Below are 25,094 nucleotides of genomic sequence, written 5' to 3'. Positions count from 1 at the left end.
ACATCTATTTTTCATACCCCTCAATGATAAGGGTGACCCACCCCAAAATATATTTTATTTTTTTTATTTTTATTTTATTATAATTTAGCATTGAAAAATACATACTACTTTAAATTTTCATCGTTTTACGATCAACCCCTGTATTTTAATCGCGATTTTTATATGTCGCAATAGAGTTACAAGATATACCGAACATAATAATTATAGTCGGATACATTTTCATGTACAGTTCTCGAAATAATGTATATGGTAAAACAACGTTTGCCGAGTCAGCTAGTAGGTATATAAAAAACAAGATAAACGGTGGATCAAGATTTGTAAAGATGCTTATCTATATTGATTACTTTGATTTATTTCCAATTATAGACTTAAAACATGCTCTCTTTTTAAAATCATTAAAAATGGTCACTATTTTAATAAATAAATCTACATGAATTGGTAAGCAACACACACATATACATTTATAATGTATTAGAAAATATAGTCTCCATTCCAATACAAATTTTAGAAATCAACTATTTAATAATCTAAGAAACTTTTAATTCAATTACTTGCAACTTCAGATTTTAAACTTAGTACGGTATAAATATAATAAGTCTGTGCTTGCAACTTGCAAGATTAAAAAAGTTGTTTTTTTTTTTTTTTTTTTTTTGAACGTTGTTCAAATCTAAGAACAAGGAATTAAATAGAAGGAATAATGAAATAAAAGCTGTGAATTATATGGTTGCTTCCTTTTTCTTATGCAAATATAATTAGTAAAAAAGGACAAAAGATACACCGTCAGTCGTCATTTTTCTCAATTCATAGCAGGTCAGTGTATAGAAAATGTTCGATATGTCAATTATTTGTCAATAACAATCTTCACATTACTAGATTATATAGGTATTCGACACAGTTTATGTAGAAAGTATGCAAGCAGGTTGTATCTGAATTTGGTAGTGATATACGGTCGTATAATATAGTCAAATTGAATCAAACAAACGTGAATTTAGAAATTGTAAATGTAGGAAACTGAATTTTATTTTAAATACTGACCCATTTTTGACATTCGATACTCTATCTTTATAATCAAAATTCGACATTATAATAGTGAATTACGACTTCTAGTTTTAATTTTAGTGATATGTTTAGAAAATAGTGCTAAAGAATCAAACCCGCTGTCTGCAAGTGAAGAACTTAATACAAATTCAGATATAAAATTTAAGAATTTTTTCTTCTTTAATGGCACCACCAAAGTTTTTTTTCTCTTTACTTTCTTCATACATATTATCGTACCTTCAAGTTTATTATCAAAGTATATATAAGCCTTTCTCACAAAAATATAACAATCAGAAGAATTCATTATTATGTCTGTGACAAATCTAAGTGCCTATTTACTCTGTAGTTTTACAATTTTATATAATATGTCAACGCGTAAGTTAATCTATGTATGTCAATGTCAATTATTTTTAAAGAAATGTCAATCGAGTGACTGACTCGATTGACATTCATCTTCTAAACTTTTTCTTAGTATATTTTATTGTTTGTGTTTGCGACGAGTTGTTGTCATTTTGTGTTTTCATTGATTGCTTCACCAAAACTCTGATAATTAATTTATTTATTGATCGGAATATTTTTTCTTTCTCCTGTTTTTTATTTACACTAAATTTATCGTTAAACTTTAATTCTATATAATACGAGTTCGATATTTTAATGAAACTTTTAAGTGCACATTGTTAATATCGAACTTATTGCTGGAAATCTCGTCAAAATGGTCACATGCCAAAGTGGAGACCATAAATTGGATGTAGCTGTTAATAATTGGCTAAAGCACGACAAAGTAAGTAATCAATTAAACATAATTTCTAATTATAATATTTTACATTTGAATTAAAATTTCTATAAATTCTACTCAGCAATTTTTATAATTACCAAATATACACAATTTTATTGTCATTTATAAAAGAGTATCCCCTGACTAAAAGTGATTTTGTGTTTATTAGCTCATGGTGTTTTAACGTCTTACTCAGTCTTTTTTTTAATGAATGATAATGGAATGGTAGCCTCGTCTGCGTTATCGGTATACACTGGCGGGGCACCAGTGAGGGATGATTGGTGAGGATGAAAAGGCAGGTCAGTTAGCCTATCGGGACGAATTCAACTATAAATAGTCATGTTTTCAGTGGGAACCACATGGAGATTGATCTCATAGAGTATAATGATAGCAATGGAGACTAATTTCCCTATTACTAACAATCCCTTCTCCCCAACCGGTCCTCTTGAAATGTAAGACATAGTAATATAAATGACTAGTTACTGTGTATGACAAGAGTATAATTTGTTTGTGATTATAATTGTTACTTTAATAAATATTTTTAATGTTTCTAGTTGTTACACATACTCATTCTGTAATACAGTGTATAAGTATTATAATTATTGTATACAGAACCCAAAGACCATCCAAGAAGTAGAGGATGATATAGCCCATGCAAGATGGGACAAGCTAAGGAAGACAATGCTGCGTAGACAGAAATTCGGCACGGCGGGCCTGCGTGGGCGCATGGGCGCTGGCTATATGTGCATGAATGATGTAGTCATATTGCAGACTGCCCAAGTAAGTCTTTTATGTCTGCTGGAATGTGGTTGGAATACAACCTTAGATAGAAAATTCTAGGAGATATATTTTGTTTGTTCAACTAATTATATCAAACAAGCTATGGTGACAACTATGGTAATATAGACCATAAGCATTGCAATTCCTGAGAAATATGTTATTATGCTTCAGTACCTTATAATTCTGGCATACTTATTTCTAATGTTGCCTCAACAAAAATTAGAATCAAAAATGTTCTTGATTTTTTTTTAAATTGGTGCTTAAGTTGATAATTTATGTGCATACTCCCAAACTTCCCTTTGTAATTCATATATTAATTGTGATTATGGCTAGTCCACCTAGATGTGGCTAATTCAGTAGTTGTCACAAACATCTGAAACAAATGCTAATAAATTAGTTCTTAAACCAATATCTATATCTGTGGACTATTTTACCATATAATTTACTATAATATGGCACAGTATCATACAATCCTACTGTCACAATACTCATTTTTTGAGGACATTTAATTTCTATACAATAATAATAAATTTCTATCAATATCAGAGGCAGACTTTGTACAAAAGTCGTTTGCTTTGGTCCCATTCTTGTTTCTACTGCAAAGAAGTTGTGGTTGTGTTTCCGTTTGAAAGGTTGGATATGGCAGTGAATTTACAGGGTACAGAGAAATAACAGCTGAGTCCTTAAGAATGGAATGCATGGGGGGAATTATGGGTGAAACATTATACCCTGTTATGTCTATGATACTGCTCATGTCTATAGGCAACTGTTATCACTTTCCATCAGGTGGGCCCTCAGCTTATTTGCCATTGTAAATTGCATAAAAAGAAAAAAAATCATTTACAGTATTGATGATATTATGACATATTTTTTTAATATTTTGTATATCTATTGTAAAGCATATACAATACCACACTACTACAGTCAATTATAGAAACGATCAATAACTGCTAAAAATGCTAAAAAGTAAATCAAAAAACTTTTCCGTGGATATCCTAAGAAGCAACTAAGGGAACTTAATGGTCTAGCCAGTGTCTCCTAAAAAATCGCCAAAACCTAACTGTGGTTGCCATCGCGCCTGCCAAGCATGGTAACTACTAGCAAAACCCTGGTCAAAGGGAGGCCTATATTCAAAACCGGACAGTTAACGGCTGATATGATGATATGTATATAAATTGAAAGTACTTTCAATTGTACAGTACAAAGTGCAGGTGCTTGCATGAACTTTGTCAGAATAAAACCCTTTGAAGTGACGTGTGATAATTTATCAACAATAGTAGGAATTGTGTTCGAGTTCAGCCAAGTGATGGCATACATTCGCAAAGCCTGATAATGTAGATTAAAAAATAATCGTTTACTTATATCGCGACATCAGTTAGACTTGTTCTTGAAAACGTTTCATGCAAAAGTTTAAAAAAAAAATAATCACCTTTTAGAGTTTATTATTAATAATAACGGAATGGCTATATTACGAGTCGGACTCGTGTAATGAGGGTTTCCATCAAGTTTTATGTTTTTGTGAAATAACTACAAATTTACGATTTTCTGATTTTTTCCTATATTTGTGTTACATCACATTGCTTCTTGCCAAATTTCATGATTCTAGGTCAACGGGAATGGTCCCTTTTTCTTCTCCTTTTTCTTTTGGAGGTACGGAATCCTAAAAATGACTTTCGTAGAAGTACTCCCTTTTATGGCAAATATACAAGGTAACAAAAGTCATTTGTTTAGGTAATAATAGCTGAGTGGCTATTACTACCCAAATGACTTTTGTAAAAGTTTTTTCTTGTGTTTCAAATATACTAGGTAATTACCAAGATTGTTTCTTTTTTACTTGGCATTTTTGTATTCCAAAGTTAAACATTTTTTTTTTGCGTTGTAAGTTCTACTAGATTTTTTTAATGGATGATAATAGAATGGCAGCCCCGCCCGTGCTAACGGTATACACCGGCGGGGCACCAGTGAGGGTTGACAAGTGAGAATTAAATAGGTCAGTTAGCCTTCGTGATGAATCCAACATCATTATTTCCATGGAGAACCGCGTGGAGGTCGACCTGATAGAGTATATTGTTAGCTTTGGGGTTCTTAAACCCAATAACTAACAATCACTTCTCCCCCCAGTCCTACAAGATTTGTACTATGTGTATTTGTATCTTAAGATCTCTATTGTAATGAGCTAGAGGCACTATACGATTTTTAATTCTTTTTTTTTTTGTTTTAGGGTCTATGTTCATATGTACAGAAGCAGTGCAATCAGAGCCAACTACGCAATGGCATTGTGGTTGGATATGATGGGCGTTACAACAGCAAAAGGTATATTTTGTTATATATTATTATTACCAGAAGGAAACTGTTCAAAAGTCGTTTGCTTGGGTACCTCTGTCCCATTCGTATTTCTACCGTAAAGCATGGTTGTGTTTGCATGGTTGTGTTTCGGTTTGAAGAGTGGAATATGGCAGTGAATTTACAGGGTACAGAGGCATATCACCTGTGTCCTCATGAATGGCAACGCATGGGGGGTATCATGGGCGAAACAGTATACTCTGTTATGTCCATGATACTGCTCATGCCTATAGGCAACGGTTACCACTTTCTATCAGGTGGAGCGTCAGCTTGGCAAACCATTCTATATATATGTTATATTTACATAAAGGGCTCGATCTTGACATTTCGTTACATCGATCAAACGTAGGTATTTCCGCCCTTGACAATGACCCCTATATGACAGATATTGTACTTAGTATATAAATGGTATGTAAAAAAATGTAACTTATGAATCGAGTGCTCATAGTATATGGTAGACGACGTGCTCACATTTATTTACATCATCATCATCATATCAGCTTTTAACTGTCACTGCTGAATATAAGCCTCTGAGACTTTGCCAATAGTTGCCCTGCTTGGCAGGCGGATTAGCAACCGCAATTTCGTTTTGAAAATGTTTTAAGAAGGACGCTGCTGCCCATCCCTCGCCCTGTCGTAGTCTCCTCTTACGAACTCCCACGGGAAAGAAAAGGATGGCCTATTCTATGCTGGGACCACACGGACTATTTATTTACATGACATCCTGAATTTAAATTGTTCTGCTATGAACATTTGCCACCCATTATTTTGTCATTCTCAAAATTTGCTACCCTTCATTACCATTTGGATATTCGTTCTACATTAAAATATATTAAATAAAATCTTCATCCATATATTTTTTTTTTTTTTAATAAAAATAGTAATTATAGTTCTGATTTCTTTTTTGTCTCTATTAACATTGTCAACATTTTTTGCGGACCAATGTCTTATTTGTTCACGCTCACTATATATAGCTCTGTAATAAAAAGGAGTAGGTACTAACGAATCTTGAATTCTATTTTATCAATCGTTATCATAATATTTTAGCCGCCGGGGGTCACTGTAACTCAACAACATATTATTTAATAATACAACTAAATTTATTGATAAGGGAAATTGTGACTTACAATATATTATACCTAATGAGATTGCCCATTTTTTTTAAGACCCATATTAGAAATAATGAGTTTTTAATAGTCACATTAATAGGCGCTTTTAAAGATTCTTAGAGAGTACTAGTCTTTACCTGCGACTTCGTCTGCGTTACCTAGATATATTGATTGAAAGATTGATTGATGGATATCTATCCATCCCATATACTTAGTACGTGTATGCCAAATTTCGCGAATTGAACCGATAAAAGGCATGTGTGTTAATATTATATTATATGTAACGTTTGTTATATATGTTACTAGCTGTTGACCGCGACTTTGTCCGTGTTTCCGTCGTTTTTCGTAAAATAAGTATAAGCCTATGTCCTTCCTCACGGTTTAGTGGTTTTGATGTAACAGACACATTTCCCTTCACTGCTCTGCTCCTATTGACGGTAGCGTGATGAAATGTATACTATAACCTGCCCAGGAGTATGAAGAATAATTGTACCAAGTTTCATTAAAATCCGTCGAGTAGTTTTTGTTTCTATAACGAACATACATACAGACAGACAAAATTTTTACGGATTGCATTTTTGGCATCAGTATCAATCACTAATCGTCCCCTGATAGTTATTTTGGAAATATATTTCATGTACAGAATTGACCTCTCTACAGATTTTTTATAAGTATATAGATAATGCAATAAGCTATTGGTGTTCATATACATAAATAAATATTAGGTACATATAGTTTTCTAATTCATAAAAACAAACTGATTTCTTTATAACGCCAGTCACAAATTTCAGATAATAAAGTTATAGACGTAAATGATTCAATATCTTGTCATGTTACATTTCGCTGTGTATACCTAATCAATTGGCTACACAGAGACAAAATATAACAATGATTATTAATAGAGCAGTCTATTTTATTGTCATAATTTATAAAAATCAAAACCTTCTACAAACTAAAACAATTAGTTTTTAGTCATTAGTGTTTTGTTATTTCCATCCTAATTTAGCGTTAAAACGGAAAGTCGATACTCCAATTCTGAATCGATTTTGATAATTCGTTCTACAATCGATAAGGTTTATTCCCGTGATTGTAAATGATATGTAAACATTAATTTTGTAATTATTAAATGTATGGGCACATACACGTGCACTTTATTTCAGCAAACATAATTTTAATATCTAACAATAAATTAGTGTACGAGTGTATTTAATTCGGCCGATTTTATTTACGTAAACCCCTGTTAGTATTATCAATTAGCAATATCACGAAATCGCTAATTCTGCTCATCCCCATTTTTGGTCCTTCGAGCCGGATCACTGCTATATTCTTAAGCAAAATAAAGAAAATGTTGATTATGTAAATGAAATATAGATTATTAAATCACCACTCTTTTTGAATATCCACGTTTAACCGTCGATACCTCTTAACTAACATAAAATAGTTGAAAATATTTTTTCCAACTTATATTTTTCCTTTTCTATGCTACGTAGATAATAAATTTTTTATTTGAGACGTTCAGAATGTATCTTAAAATCAATTAACTTTTTAATTTTATCATATTTGAAATAAATTCGTTAAGATGTTTTCTGCAACTAAAGTTTTTGGCAGTTAACCGTCGGTAACAGTTACTTTTAACTACTAGCAACCCGTCCTGGCTTCGCACGTGTGCTATTTATTACAAAACATTGTAATCTACTTATACAAAAAGTTAATTAAGATGTATAAGTACTACAAATATTAAAAAAAAATTACAATAAAGTTTAGAAGAAATAAGAGGAAGACAGACAAATGACATCAGTAACTTTTTTTTCTATTTAAAAATTAATTTATTAGATTATTTAGATTTTACTATTTAGCGGTTGACATGGTTTTAAAAAGTACTGTATTGCATTTATTATCGTTGCAATAAACGCTTGTCTGTGTACCGTGTATGTACTTTAAATACATAGTGGATATTTGACGCGTAAATACCAATGTTATTTATAGACTACGACGTTATTTCTTACATCACACTGAAATAAATACATGATTAAATTGTGTTCCACAGAAAAGAAAATTTCAATTGTGGCAGAATCAGTTATTTTACTGTAAAAACTGAACTATTGTACCGATTTTAATAAAAATTCTATGGCAGAATCAGATTATTTTATATCTATATAGAGATTTTAAATCTATATAAATTAAAAACTTAAAATGTATATGTATGTATATGTATATATTACATGTATCACATCTATATACTTTAGAAATAATAGAATTTCATCTTCGTGCCTCCGATCAAACTATTTATAATTACTCCTCTCCATCCAAAGGTTGCCTGGAAGAGATCGTTTTTAGCAATAAGGTCGCCCATTGTTTCCTCATTGTGATTATTTCTTGTAATTGTTTATATTTATAATAATGTTCCTATTGTAATCTTTTTGGAGGAAACAATAAAGAGTATCTATCTATCTATCTATGTTAACATCTTGTTTACTTATCTACAGGTTTGCAGAATTAACAGCCAAAGTGTTCGTGTCAGCCTCTATTCCCGTACACCTGTTCAGCGCAGTGTGCCCAACGCCCTATGTGTCATTCGCTACCATTTTATATGGCGCCGCGGCAGGCGTGATGGTCACCGCCTCCCATAACCCGAAAGATGATAATGGGTACAAGGTATATTGGGGGAACGGTTCGCAGATCATCACACCACACGATGATAATATATTGGACGAGATACGACATTGTTTGGAGTGAGTAACTCAATTTGTTGCTTTTTATAAAACAATACAAATGATACGTAATAGCTATTATGGGCCTACTTCAGCACGCTCCCTTAACTCACGCATAATGGTTATTAAATAATATTATAAACATCACCATAACCATACACATACCATATATTTAGTAGTAGCCTGCCAAAGATATTAGAAGCGGCTCACAAATATCTAGAGTCGGGTTAAATACATTTATTATAACTTTGTATGTTAGCACACTAGATTTATAACATTGATTTGGCTTTTGCTGTTATAATGTTATAATTATTTTTAATGAATAAATAAATAAATCTTATGGATTTTTTAATTGATGACAATGGTATGGCAACGCCGCCTGCGCTAACGGTATACGCTGGCGGGTCACCAGTGAATATGAAAAGGCAGGTCAGTTAGCCCATCATGACGAATTCCACTAGAATTAATCATGATGGTTTCCAGGGGGAACCGCGTGGAGGTCGACCTGATAGGGTATATTGCTAGCAACGGGGCAGTTAGATTACTAACATTCCCTTTCCCCCCATCTTACGGATTACAACAGATTGTGTTCTGAGGAATCATATGAAATAATTACAACCATCTTTTATCTGCTGAGGGGAAAGGGATTGTTAGAAATTCCCCCCATCTTACGGATTACAACAGATTGTGTTCTGAGGAATTGTATGAAATAATGCCCACAACCAATGGAATTTTCTCTCGCGAAGGCTCAGGCTGTAGAATGAGATCCCTGCCGAGGTTTTTCTTAGACTACTACATGCGGTTATTCCAGACAACTTTAATATACCCTATATTAACGATTCTTTAGGATCAACAACACGCACGTGACACCTCTAGTGTTGCAGGCGTCCATAGGCTACAGTGATAATTTACCATCAGACGAGCCGTATGAGTGCTTGCCACCTTTGTAGTATAACATAAATGTTTTCCGATTTTGGACAATAATAACGATCTTTCGATTTGAATCGGGAAGTCTGAGGTTGATCCATAAGAAAATCGATGTTCGAAAGATTCATTACACGAAAATTGATCTCGATTACCCGACTTCAAAAAGAAGGTCCTTAATTCGGTTGTAAAAAATACAATATAATATTTGTTATGTCATAACTCTGTCAATTGTAAACCAATTTGGAAAATCTTTTTTTTTTTTACTGAAAGAATATACTTACAGATTGTTATACTTTAGAAATTTTATCAAAATTAATTCAGTTAAATTTTTAGATAAAAAATAACTGGTTTTGTTTTGAAGTCGATTCGTTTTTATAGGACACAATCTTTAATTATTATAAAACAATATTGCAATTATGTCGGGTTTACTCAAGTTTTAATAATCACAATACAGTATGACTCACGATAGTTATTATTCAACAACTTTTTCTTAACAACAATACGTATGGCTCGCCTTATGGTACTGGTTTCCGATCTTGAACAAAAATATCGATCTATTCAATCGATTCGAATCGGAAATTCTGAGATTGATCTGTGAGATAATCGATGTTCAAAAGATTGTTCTCACGAAAGTTGATCACTATCTTTTTATGTACATTTTGACGTCCAAAAAAAGGAAAACTACAAAAAAAGATTTTGTTTTGAAATAAAAAAGAAATCAGCACGGTTTATATCAAAGGTCCTATCTATTTTTGGTATATTTTTATCTTACATAATAAATCCGTTATACCGCAGGCAATGAAATATGCAACACCAATATATAGGGTACAGAGGAATAACACCTGAGTCCTCAGGAATGGCAACGCATGGGGAGTATCATGGGCGAAACAGTATACTCTGTTATGTCTATGGTACTGCTCATGTCTATAGGCGACTGTTACCACTTTCCATCAGGTGGGCCGTCAGTTTGTTTGCCTTTCTAAGTTGCATAAAAAAAAACAATGGATGTCTTAGACGTTTTTGATTAAGTAGGATAAAAAAACCTGTGTCCTTCTCTATGCCTCTATATACTACAATAATTTATGATGATTGAGTCATCAAGGCATCAAGAAGTAGGATTAAAAAACCCTTTAATAAGAATCCTTACTAATGTTATAAATTTGCAAATGTTTGTTAACACACTTAAAGATCTCACTCTTGGTGGTTTACCGACTTAAAAAAAGAAAGTTCTTAATTCGGTTATATCTTTTTTTTTGTTTATTACTTCATAACTATAGTTTTTTTTATACCACTGAAGTGGCAAACAAGCATACGACCCACCTGATGGTAAGCGGTTACCGTAGCCTATGAACGCCTGCAATATCAGAGGTATTACGCGCGCGTTGCCGACCCTGAAGAAACCTCTTTACCCCCTTTTGAAGAACCCCATGCTGTAGTCTCTTGGGAAAACCTTGGCAGGGAGCTCATTCCATAACCTTAGTGTTCGTGGAAACAAAACATTATTTGGAAAACTTTTTTTTTTATCTAAAAAGGTATACTTTCAGATTAATCCCATAGATATTTTATCAAAATCGGTTCAGTAAGTTAGGTTTTAGTTTAAAATAATTAGGTTTGTCACACTTGAAGCCGATAATTTTTCTTAATCAATTAATATGCCACGTGTTTTATACACGTTGCAGATATAAACAAGTAATTTAATAAATTACTAGCTGACCCCGTAAATGTTGTTTTACCACTTATTGCAAAATATAAAAATCGCGATTAAAATACAAGGATTGATCGTAAAACGATGAAAATTTAAAGTTGTATGTATTTTTCAATCCTAAATCATATATAAATAAAAATAAAAAAAATTGTCAAAAAAATAAAAAAAAAAAAATTTTTAGTAGTGGGTCATCATTGAGGGGTTTAAAAAATAGATGTTGGCCAATTCTCAGACCTACCGAATATGCACACAAAATTTCATAAAAATCGGTAAAACCGTTTCGGAGGAGTTTGGTAACAAACACCGTGACACGAGAATTTTATATATTAGATATTTTGTAAAGATTTGGAATTATTTGTTCATAATAAATTTAGTAGTGAATAATGTATGTCTGAAACTTATAAATATTTATTACCGTCTAAATAAAGGTTTAAATAAGCGTATATTTTTCATGGACAAATTCTCAAATTAGTTGTGGTCTAACCGACTTGTTGTTCTTCTCTATGTGTATTTATAGAACTTAGCTTAAATATCAAATAACATTATTAACTGTATAAAATCGCATATTATTCTTAAACAACCTGTAAGTAATTTTTATGTAAAATAGGTTTATTGGAGGATTTGCAATATTATGTTATAATCTTAATATAGTGCATTGGGGGGAAAGGGATTGTTAGTAATGGAGACTGCGAATCCCATTGCTAGCAATATACCCAACCAGGTCGACCTCCTCGCGGTTCCCCCTGGAAACTATCATGGTTAATTCCTTATGAATTCATCACGATGGGCTAACTGGCTTGTTTTCATTCTCATCTATCACTCTTCACTGGTGCTCCGCCAGCGTATATCGTTAGCGCAAGCGGGGTTACCATACCATTTTCACCCATCAAAAAAAAAATATAGTGCATTGACTAGAAACAGTAAAAATATTGCATGATTTAATAAAATAATAATACTGGTTTATTTTTTAAAATACTATTATTTATAAATAATCTTCTATCTATACTTATAATAAATATGTAGAGAGGTCAATTCTGTACATGAAATATATTTTCAAAATAACTATCAGGGGGTGATTAGTGATCGATACTGATGCCAAAAATGCAATCAGTAAAATTTTTGTCTGTCTGTCTGTATGTTCGTTATAGAAACAAAAACTACTCGACGGATTTTAACGAAACTTGGTACAATTATTCTTCATACTCCTGGACAGGTTATAGTATACTTTTCATCACGCTACGATCAATACGAGCAAAGCAGTGAAGGGAAATGTTGAGGAAACGGGAAAAGTTACTCCATTTTTAAGCTTCCGTCGCGTGTGCAGCCTTAATGGCCACTTTTTAAAATGTAAAAATGTTCACCTGTGCGAAGCCGGGACGGGCCGCTAGTTATAAATACATTTAAATGATTTCTAGTACTATTCTAGTTTATGTTTTTCATATTTTTTTTTCATTTAGTTTATACTTTTCATCACGTCTTATAAATGTCTTACATATGTCTTATAAATTCACTCGCCATATTCCACATTTAAAAATGAGACATAGCCATGCAAGAGCAACTACTTTACAGCAGAAACACGAGTAGGATTTTATCTATCTTCACGCCAAATCAACGGGGTAGGCAGAGTGAACCGAGTGCTAAAGGCCTCTATTTTTACTTCTCTCTATATCTATCTCTCTCTCTCTCTCTCTCTCTCTCTCTATATATATATATATATATATATATATATATATATATATATATATATATATATATATATATATATATATATATATATATATATTCTCTCTCTCTCTCTCACACACACACGATTTTTCAATCTCTAATTTAATCTAATTAAAATTATTTTTCATCGCAGCATTCCAGAAGACCATTGGGACATTCAAAATATAAGATCGCACCCTCTCGTTACCGATTGCCTGGAAGAAGTGACCACTGAATACTTGAAGTATATACAGAATAGTTTGAACGAGAACATTCTAGAACAGAACAAGACGGCGGCAATAGATGTGGTGTACAGCGCGATGCATGGCGTCGGATATGAGTTTGTGGTTAAGGCGTTTGAAGCTGTTAATTTAAAGGTATCTGTATACATAAAATTGTAAATGAATTATGTATATATGTCTAATATTATACTAAATTCTTTATTAAGGTTTGGTGACCCATACTTTTTTTTATTTTACAATTTATTACAATTACAGTTATAGTTGGGTTCTTTCGACGTGCAACGCAACACAATGGTTTATGTAGAAAGAATCCAGCTTTGTTGCAAACATGGTTTGGTTAATATATATTAATATCGTCTTAAACAGAGGGAGACTTTGTACAAAAGTCGTTTGCTTGGGCACCTTTGTCCCATTCGTGTTTCTACCGTAAAGCAGTTGTGTTTGCACGGCTGAGTTTCGGCTTGAAGGCTGGGATATGGCAATGAATTTACAGGATACAGAGGAATAACACCTGAGTCCTCAGGAATGGCAACGCATGGGGGGTATCATGGGCGAAACAGTATACTCTGTTATGTCCATGGTACTGCTTATGTCTATAGGCGACGGTTACCACTTTCCATCAGGTGGGCCGTCAGCTTGTTTGCCTTTCTAAGTTGCATAAAAAAAAACTAATAAAGAGGAAAATTTTGTTTTTTTTTTTAATTAGATAATCTCAAAAAATACTTAAATTGTTTCATCTACAAAAACCTACATTATCAACGAGTAACAAGGGCTGTATTTTATTTTTAGTAAAAAATAAAAGAATTTTTAGTATATATACATATATGTTAATATTAGCGCGTATGTTCTAGGCACCAATAAGTGTCGTACAACAACAAGACCCAAACCCGGACTTCCCCACTGTGAAGTTTCCCAACCCTGAGGAGTTGGAGTGTTTAGAGCTGAGCCAACGGTTAGCGGAAGAGAGGCGCGCCAAACTAGTGCTAGTCAACGATCCAGACGCAGACAGGCTCGCTGTCGCCGAGTATGACGTTGAGTAAGTTTCTCTTGCAATGCTTATTAATATCATATTGATTGTTATCTGTTGATTTATTCAATACAAGTGTTGCTTGAATTATTCAAATTTATTTATAAATATTTATCGATTTATTTATATTTAAAGGAGGATCAGTGACATGTTAGTATTATATATATTGAAATATTTTAGTATTACAAACTAACATCCTTATTCATAAAAAAAAAGTTGTATAAATCTATTTTAACTGTGGATGTGTTTTGTCTTTTTCTTTTACACTAAATTCTCAATTTTAACGAAATTGACAAAATAGCTTTTGAATTCGACATCTTTAATAATAATAACATTTCATAATACCACAGAGACATAAAATGTAATAGTTGCATACACATAGCCATAGGTACGTGAGGATGCACATGCACATGCACATGCTTGGGCGCGCACACGCACACACACAGAAACTCACACACTGCACTTACTTGGTCTCGGCCCGTAAGTGCAGTATACGCAAAGTAGCGTATATACCAGCTATAGCTGAGTAATAAAGTTTACATAAAAATAATAATAATATAATATTAATAAAATAGGATTAAAACAAAAAAGACGATAGAAAATAAATTAAATATTAATATTAATGCTTAAGTCCAATGTCGCTAAGGGGTTGGCAGAAGAAACAGAGTGCTAAAATCAGTCCTAATTACGACTTAAAGAAACATAGTTTAATAAATTGTCGGCTGATATATTGCCGTCAATCATGCATAAACCAAGTGGCGAGATTGTGGTCTCTAGATAAACGTTCTAACAACAATTATATATTGATGCCTAATCAGTTTATATCGTAAATGTGGTAATTATGCGTATATATATATATATATATATATATATATATATATATATATATATATATATATTCTTGTAATTATTTATATTTATAGTTTACTATTGTAATCTTTTGGAGGAAACAATAAAGAGTATCTATCTATCTGTATACCATCTGGGAAATAAGTTAAGAGTCTCCGCAACCAATGTTTTTTTTTTTTTTTTTACAACACAGGGGGCATGGTCACCCATGGTCACCCACAACACCTACGGCATTGCAGGTGTGCTGCCGGCCTTTTAAAAAGGAATATGCTCTTTTCTTGAAGGTTATGTTGTCGTATCGGTTCGGAAATACTGCTGCTGGAAGTTGATTCCAAAGAGTGGTTGTGCGAGGAAGAAAGTGCCTTGAAAAACGCACGGTGGAGGACCGCCACTCGTCCAGATGGTTGGGATGAAATTTTAGTTTATGGCGGGTTGTACGATGGTGAAAATCTGCAGCAGGTATCAATCCGAACAATTCTTCAGAGCACTCGCCATGATAAATTCGGTAGAAGATGCACAGAGATGCAACATCTCTACGCAGTTTCATACAGTAAGACGCCGATCGTCAACAATTCGAGCTGCCCGACTTTGAATGCGGTCTAACGGAAGGAGTTGGTACTGTGGCGCTCCTGCCCACAGGTGAGAACAGTATTCCATGTGTGGCCTCACTTGAGCTTTATACAGTTTCAGGCGGTTTTCTGGCGTGAAATACCGTCTCACCCTATTGAGCACCCCCAACTTTTTGGAAGCTATCTTAGCTTTATGATGGACGTCGCTAGATATATCGACGCCAAGAATCCCCAGACTCGACTTATTATCAAGGGAAGTGCCCTGAAAGTGAGGTGATACGACAAACGGTGTCTTTTTTGCGGTGAACGCGCAGACTTGTGTCTTCTTAGGGTTAAAGTGAACAAGATTGCGTTCACCCCAGATCGATATCGATATATATATATATATATATATATATATCTCCTATATATATATATATATCTGTATATCATTGATATGCAGAAGAAACAGTGTTGGAGATAGTACACAGCCTTGCGGGACACCAGCATTCACAGGTTTTAAGTCAGAGCATATCCGTACTACGACCTTAATGCTACGTTCCTTAAGAAAGCTGGCGACCCAACTGCACAATCTCGCAGGCAACCCAAACGAAGGTAGTTTTGAGATTAGTGCCCTATGCCACACCCGATCAAAGGCTTTCGCAATATCCAGACTAACAGCTAAGGCCTCTCCCTTATTCTCGATTGCCACTGCCCATCGGTGTGTTAAATAAACTAAAAGATCACCAGCCGAGCGTCCCCGTCGAAAGCCGTACTGGCGGTCTGAGATCAGCTGGCGATCCTCTAGGTACCGGAGCAGTTGATGGTTAATAACTGATTCCATGACTTTCGAGAATAAGGAAATGATAGCTATGGGCCTATAGTTAGCTGGATCTGAGCGGTCTCCTTTTTTAGGGATCGGATGCACCAAAGCAGTCTTCCAAAACTTGCAAACAAAATGTGCATGAAATCCTTAGAGATAAATTTGAAACTGAGTTTATTACCTCTTAGCGCTATTGCTTAACCAGAGGGAGACTTTGTACACCAAAGGGAAAATGTACAAAAGTCGTTTGCTTGGGAACCTCTGTCCCATTCGTGTTTCAACAGTGATGCAGTTGTGTTTGCATGGCTGTGTTTCAGCTTGCTTAAACCTCTATACGACCTTGGTAGTTAGTGGTTTAAGACATCATCCCGAAGGTCACGGGTTCCATCCCCGGGTAGCAAACACATTTGTATTCATTAGTGCAAGTCCGTTTGTATATTGTATCAGCCATCCATTGCTTAACATAGCGTCCGCCATAAGGGAGGTTTTGCCAATAGTTTCCACATTTGACAAATGAGTTGGCAACTGCAGTTTGACTTTTGGTGATGTTTTAAGAGGGATGCTGCTGCCCATCCCTTGCCCTCCCTTAGCTGGCTTTTACGATACCCACGGGAAAGGAAGGGGTGGCCTATTCTATGCCGGGACCACACGGCAATTCACCATATCATATTCAGCCTATGTCTATAGGCGACGGTTACAAGGTTCCATCAGGTGGGCCGTCAGCTTGTTTACCATTCTAAGTTGCATAAAAAGTCAGTCGTTAACTATATACTATATTAATTCTAAATTAAATTAATATAGGAAGGCACCATAGGAATGTCATTTAATTTAGTTAAAATCAAATAAACTTAAGTACCCTCCCTCCCAAAATAATTGTATGATTTTTGTTATAATGCATAATTTACAAATATATATTCTTTGTTGCACTAAAACATACAGTAACAACAATAAGTTAATAACAATGTTAGCAAAGGTGAACTTATCTCTAAATGAGATCTCTTCCAGTCAACCTAACACAGTGACATAGGAAGTAGTGAGTGGGCAGTAGTGTGTGTGTGTGTGTGCGTGTGCGTGTGTGTGTATATAAATATGTGCATTTTGTGTTTATTTTATGATTATAATTAATAAGTTACATCATGTAATGTAAGTTTCTTTATGTTGTGTAGAATTATAGATACTTGTATCTCTATTTTAAATGTTTGAAGGAGTGTATATTACTCGCCAAACGATTTATGGCTGATTGTAAATTCTAGGCTTACGTAGACTGGAATTTATTATATTTGTAATCACTTATGATAAATAAAGAACTTTTGAAAACAAATAAACTTAAGATTTTTTTGATTCCACCGTCCATTCAATCAAGAATGCGATTTTAATATTATAATTGTTATATATTTAGCTCGAACTCATGGAAGATATTCACGGGTAACGAGATGGGCGCGTTGCTCGGCTGGTGGCTGCTGCGGCAGCAGGAGGCGCGCGGTGCTGCAGCCGAGGTGTACGTGATCGCCAGCATAGTCAGCTCAAAGATGCTGCGAGCACTAGTACGCGGCAAGGGAGAGTTCGTTGAAACGCTCACTGGGTTTAAATGGATGGGTGAGCATTCGTTCACTAGTATTTTTTATATTTTTTAAGTGTACAAATTGATAGATAAATTTCTATTAAAAAGATTTTTTTATACTACAAAAATCTTTTAAATCTTTATCTTAAAAAAAAAATCACACGGCCTACCTGATGGTAAGCGGTTACCGTAGCGTATGAACGCTTTAATACTATTACGCGCGCGTTGCCGACCCTGAAGAAACCCCCCTTTTAAAGAACTCCATACTGTAGTCTCTTTAGTAAATACTCTTTATTATTTCCTCTAAACTTATTAATAATAATATAAATAATATACTATCTATGTGAATACTATTAATTTTATTATAATTAGATAGTAAATAACTTCACTAGTAACATATATACGTGTAAGTATGCGTTATATGTACACACGCAAACACGCACTCTCACACACACAAACACTTGGTAGGTATGCAATTAATACGAACATTTAAAAAAAATTTATTCAACCCAACCATGTTCAAATGATAATTTTATCAAAAGACAGCATTTACTTCTTAAAACTGTCGTAATTTATTTAAAAAAAAAATTCTTGCTTGTAATTTATTTAATTTGCAAATGTGGAATTTACAATGAATTATCAACAATCTCAACGTATGGGGGGTATCATGTGTGAAACAGTATACTCTGTTATGTCCATGCTACTGCTCATGTCTATAGGCGACGGTTACCACTTGCCATCAGGTGGGCCGTCAGCTTGTTTGCCATTCTAAGTTGTATAAAAAAAAAGGTTGAATCTTTTAATGTACAATAAAGATTTTACAATACAATATGATTACAACAAACTCATAAATTTCTAAATATGTTACAGGTAATACAACGTTACTGTTGGCACAGCAAGGCAAGTTACCGCTATTCGCGTTCGAAGAAGCGATCGGATATATGTGCAACCATCGCGTGCCTGATAAGGACGGAGTATCGGCCGCTGTGCAGGTAACCTGCAATGGAGTAAAAACTCCAGTAATTTTCATATTAAATGTCTAATATTAATGTACTTGTATAAAATTGTATTAGATGAGGCCAGCCTTACATTCGTTTTTTTTTTAATTGCCTAACAATTCATATTTATATTATATATTTACCTATTTATGTTACAAGAACTATGGAAATTACAGAAAACATTGTGGCATACATAATACTCTGAAGGATTGCTTTGCCATTCCCGAAAACTAGTGTTAAGCCTCCGTATTCTGTATTTTCAATCAAAACAGCATTAGCATGTCCATAATTATATTCCGGGGGCAGAGACGACAGGAGGGTACTGGCCATTTGGAAAAATTGTATGTTTAACTATCCGTTTCCCGCGGCGTTGCCAGCTTCTAACTATGTAGTTCCCGTATATTCCCATTGGAACTCTTCATGAATTCGGTCTTATACTGTATTACATACTTAAATGATAATTACGTATCTAACACCTTCATAAAGTCTCAGCCAATTCAACTGATCGGTTATTTTATAGCATTTTATATGTGATTCTTTAGATTGATATAACTTTTTTTATTTATGAACTAAATGTTAAGTGGAGCAAACCGTGACATATTAGTGAAAACCGCATTCAAATCGGTTAAGCCGTTTCTGAGATTAATGTGCACAAACTTACAGACAAACAGACATTATAACAATCTACACACTACTACTACAGGCTCACAAGTGCGATAGTCAATTGTTAATGTCAGTTAATGTAACTGTTTAATTCCAGGTGGCGTCTCTAGCATCGCAACTCTATTCCAAAGGGTCGTCACTCGCCGAACAGCTGGTAAATTTGTACGCAGAGTACGGATATCACGTTACACACAATTCGTACTATATCTGCCACGAGCCGGCCACAATTGAGAGAATATTTAGAAGGATCAGGAATTACCACGGTCCTGGAGAGGTGTGTCTTATTGTATTAAGTTTTAATAAAAAAAAATATCTACTTGGGTTGCTTTCAGAAAAATAATGTAGTTGGCAAATAAATTCATCATCTTTCTAGCCACTATCCCTCCACTGCTGGACGTGGACCTCCCCCTTAGATGGTGATAAGGAACGGTCCTAAGTCATCTGCGTCTACTGACTCCCTGCCTCCTTGACTTATCTAATTTACAATAAATAATAATTGTTTTTCTTTGCAGTATCCCAGAAAAGTTGGCTCCAGTGAAATAGTGCAAATCAACGACTTTAAAACTGGACACAGAATGCCTGAGCACGTCAATGGGAATTGTCGTTTAAGTGAGTTTGTTTTGATTTTAGTTTATGATTCGATAAATGATTATGTCCTGTATATAAAGAAAAAAAAAAAACAGGAAGTTCGATAGATAGATACTCTTTATCGTTTCCTCCAAAAGATTACAATAGTAAACTTATTATAAATATAAATAATTACAAGAAATAATCACAATGAGAAAACAGTGGGCGACCTTATCGTTAAAAGCGATCTCTTCCAGGCAACCTTTTATTTGGAGAGGAGTAATTATAAACAATTTGGTGGGAGGCACGATGAAAAATTTTGTTAGTTCTAAATATGGGAGTTCAAGTTCACTATTTGAACTTGTCTCTTGAGGTTTCCATATAAGTATGAGTTTTCCTTTTTTTTCCACTAAATCGGCTATTATTTACTTCGTTTTTTGATTAGTAAAGGAATTGATAAAAGCACTTTATATTTTTATATTAAATATCTAGATGGATATAAATAAATATACTAATGAATACAAATGTTTATATTATGCAAAAATTGACTCGCAACCACCGGAATGTGAGACATTGTCTTTTTTTATTAATGATAATGGAATGTAAATACGTGCGCTATCGATATATGTTTTTTTTTTTTTTTTATATCCGATAATGAATTAGCAATCCCGACTGTACTATAAGTATATACTGACGGGAACGGGGCAACAGGGAGGTATGATAGGTTAGATAGATGATAAAGCAAGTCAATTAGCCTATCATGACGAATTTAACAATAAATTAAACGCGGCGGTTTCCAGGGAGAACCGCGTGAAGGTCGGCCTGACAAGGGTATATTTCTAGCACTGGGACTGTTACTTTGCATTACTAATAATCCTTTTCCCTCAATATCGGTATATGTTGGCATGGGGTTCGCTACTAACATACAACATCCCTCAGTGGTAACTGGGTGATGGTAAGTGAGGATAAAGTCAGGTTGATTGGCCCATTGTGATGAATTTACCTAGAATTATTTTTTTTTATTTATTTATTTTTTATTGACATTACAAAAAAATGTCTGGTACACAAGACGGATTTAATATTTATATAGCATTCTCTCCCAGTCAACCTTTGGCTAAACAGAAATTTTATTATGCGGTGAAATAAATTACAACACGTACAATGGAGTACTACTGCACATTATGATTATATAAATGTACATACATGAATGCATGTGTATTTGTATATGTATATTTGGATTTGTATGTATGTATTTTTATGTAATATTACACAGAGGTGGTAGGCACGGGCCTGGACCAGGACTACACGAGCGGCGAGATGGTGATGTTCGCGTGCGCGGACGGACTCACGGTCACCGTGCGCACCAGCGGCACCGAGCCCAAGCTCAAGTACTATGCCGAGCTCGTCTGCCGCGCCCACACACGCACGTCAGTCCTACTTTATATATATATATATATATATATATATATATATATATATATATATATATATATATATATATATATATATATATATATATATATTGAATCCAAAAAGACATGTTACCATTATACATTTTGTTCAAGACTTCGCACTAGGATTCCCTGTGTCGTAAAGTCATGTGCCCTCTTTTTTCAACTTGGAATGGCAAACAAGCTGACGGGCCACCTGATGGAAAGTGGTAACCGTCGTCTATAGACATGAGCAGTATCGTGAACATAACAGAGTATACTATTTCGCTCATGATACCCCCCATGCGGTGCCATTCCCAAGGACTTAGGTGTTGTTCCTCTGTACCCTGTAAATTCACGCCATATCCCACCTTTCAAACCGAAACACAGCCGTGCAAACACAACTGCTTTACGGTTGAAACACGAATGGGACAGAAGTACCCAAGCAATCGACTTTTGTACAAAGTCTTAGTCTGGTAATATCTTCTGCTTAGAAATCAACGTATGCTGTTTCATCTCTGTGAATGTTGAGTACAACTAAATTTAAACTTATAATGCTATTGTTGTATCCTATTGGAAAAAAAAAATTGTTTGTAATCTATTGATGTACCACAGAAATAAATAAATAAATTTTATTGACTAATATATAAACTTTTAGCTACATAATCAATTTAGATCCATAATCAGAATCAATAATGTATCCCTATATTATTATATTATCCTGTAAGTGATGTAAATAAATTATATATCTATCTATACCATTATTATCGCCTTTACGCCTCAAGGCTTCAATTCTCACAAACAACTCTTACTCGTCCACTTTTATCGCATCTCATCTCACAAAAATAACAGTAGATAGGATATCTCTTCTGTTAATTTTTTTATTCATGTCTGTAGGCGACGGTTACAACTTTCCATCAGGTGGGCTCTTACCTTGTTTGTCATTAAATTGCATTAAAATATGACGACAATTTGAAATGCATATAATGACTATACATAATTAGAAATACACGTCGAAACGTCGGCAATAAAAATCAGTTATCTATATAGGTGGTATTTATTGCAACCGTGTCGGTTTAAGTCTCGATAGTGTATTTAAAATACCGTATCAACAACCCGATATTTTACATTTTGTTCATTTCAGCCGTTAACTGCCCACTGCTAGACATAAGCTTTCCCCATAAGGAGAGTTTTGCCAGTAGTTGTCACGCTTGGTAAGCGGATTGGCAACCGTAGTTAGTAGGTAGTAGGTAGTTACACATCCCTCTACCATGAAGTTCCCTTAGTTAATTCAGTCGCCTGTTAGGACACCCACAGGATAGCAAGGAGTGGCCTATTCTATGCCAGGACCACACGGCCAAAATTTAAAATTAACCCTTACTTTATATTTGCAATAGACTAGAATAATAATTTTGTTGGTTTTTGTTGCAGTGAACAAGAAGAGATGGATGTTAAAATGCGAGAAATGGTACAACAATTTGTAGAGGAACTACTCCAACCCAAAGAAAATGGGTTAATAGGGTAACTGCATTATCACAGGCAAATTGTCGCAATATAAAATAATTATTATATAAAACAATTTAATATAGATAGATAGGGTCCGCAACGCACACGTTAATACCTCTGGTATTGCAAGTGTTCATAGGCTACGGTAACCACTTACCATCAGGTGGGCCATATGCTTGTTTGCCACCTCAGTGGTATAAAAAAAAATAATAGAAAATCTTCTGGACACTTCATTAGTAATAATTTAAGAAAACATTTAAACTAATTCAAATACACTTTATAAGAGAAGAAAACAAATTACATTCCATTTGCAACAGAAATTTTGTGATTTAGAACAATGGAAAATTTAAATATCCTCCCTGTAACTACGTTGAATACATAATGTTACTTTGGTAATATAAATTTCTCATGTAATGTTGATTTGAGAAAATTAACAAGAAATCACCTTGTACTATATAAGTTCAATAGGAATTAAGTGAGTCAGTAAATTTAATAATTAGTGAATGTATGAGAATTTAAATAATAGTACTCGAAACCTTTTAAAAGCAATGAAATCTTTAAAGGTACAACTAAACCACACAAATGCTTTATTTATTTTTTATTATTTAACATAATAATAGCCCTAGAGTTACCATAATATGTATACAAAAAAGAATAAATGAAAACAGATGCCTTGTTTATAGTACTAAGATTTTAAAGACCAAAGAAATGTATGTATAAGGTATTTCAGTCTGTGATAGATATGTAATGTATGATAGGCCAGATATGTGTCATCAGAAAGTCTGCACCACGTGTATGGTAATCCTCAAATGCATTGTCAATGTCTAGACCATACTATGTAATAAGCCATAACTGTATATTCTGAACACAACAACTGCGTTAATCAGAATGTCTGAACTATGTGTTTAGTACTTAAGAACGTTCAAACTTTACCTTACTAAAGTGTGACAACGTCAGTCAATTTTCAATATAATTTAACTTTACTATAAATAGACTTATGTATGTTTTATTTGCATTACTTACAGCACACAAATAACAATACATATTGATACATAAAAATAAGAAATAAAAAAAGAAAATACACAAAGGAAGTTACATAATTTTTCATTTCGTGTGTGTGCCACAGTTACACAAAATTGTCATAACTCAGTTTATTGCTTTGCCTTCAAATGAGCAAAACACTGATATTGTCTTGTGGACAAAAGCTGATAACAAAAATATTACATTAGTATGCATATATAACGTATTCTATGATTAACATATCAACAAATCTGATGAATTTCAAAACTTTGCACCTACTTCATATTATGCATTAGAATTTTTTAAATAGATTTTTGCCATGAAAATTGTATAATTAACGTTTTGGCACGCTAGCACAGTACTTTTTAAATATTTAGTTAGACATTAAAAAGTTTTAAATTGTTTTTTAAAACACATAATTGCGACATTACCACATTTCGATGAGCTAAAGTTATGAAAACTCTTAATCCAAAAATGTGTCATCAGAATGTTTGAATCATGTGTGTGATCTACATTTGGGTCAGAATGTCTGTCAATGTGTAGTACTTAATCAATGGTGCATTATGTACATATGATCATTTATAGATGTATGATCAAAACGACTAAATTATGTGTGGTGGTACTTTAAAAACGTGTCATCAAAATGTTCGAACAATGTGTGATAATCTTAGATGTGTCATCAGAATGTTTGCACAATGTGTGGTAATCTTAGATGTGTCATTAGAATGTATAGACAGTGTATGGTAATCTTAGATGTGTCATCAGAAT

At 33.8% G+C, this 25,094-nt stretch overlaps 1 protein-coding gene across 1 annotated transcript; it reads left to right on the top strand.

Annotated features, from left to right (window-relative positions):
- The first annotated feature begins 1,509 nt into the window (after nt 1-1,509).
- Nucleotides 1,510-24,543, top strand: LOC113523497 (phosphopentomutase). Its single transcript, XM_052892806.1, has 12 exons — nt 1,510-1,819; nt 2,426-2,593; nt 4,815-4,906; nt 8,532-8,777; nt 13,247-13,469; nt 14,186-14,370; nt 17,981-18,177; nt 19,013-19,134; nt 19,901-20,077; nt 20,316-20,412; nt 21,644-21,797; nt 23,232-24,543. Exons 1-12 carry the CDS (start codon nt 1,751-1,753, stop codon nt 23,323-23,325), a joined length of 1,824 nt encoding a protein of 607 aa, XP_052748766.1. The 5' UTR covers nt 1,510-1,750; the 3' UTR covers nt 23,326-24,543.
- Nucleotides 24,544-25,094: the final 551 nt, after the last annotated feature.

The sequence above is a fragment of the Galleria mellonella genome, unplaced genomic scaffold, assembly GCF_026898425.1.
Source record: "Galleria mellonella isolate WM207_F2 unplaced genomic scaffold, CSIRO_AGI_GalMel_v1 utg1674, whole genome shotgun sequence".
NCBI classification, from domain to species: Eukaryota; Metazoa; Arthropoda; class Insecta; order Lepidoptera; family Pyralidae; genus Galleria; species Galleria mellonella.
Note: the sequence above shows the minus strand (reverse complement) of the source record. Positions and strands in the feature narration are given on the sequence as shown.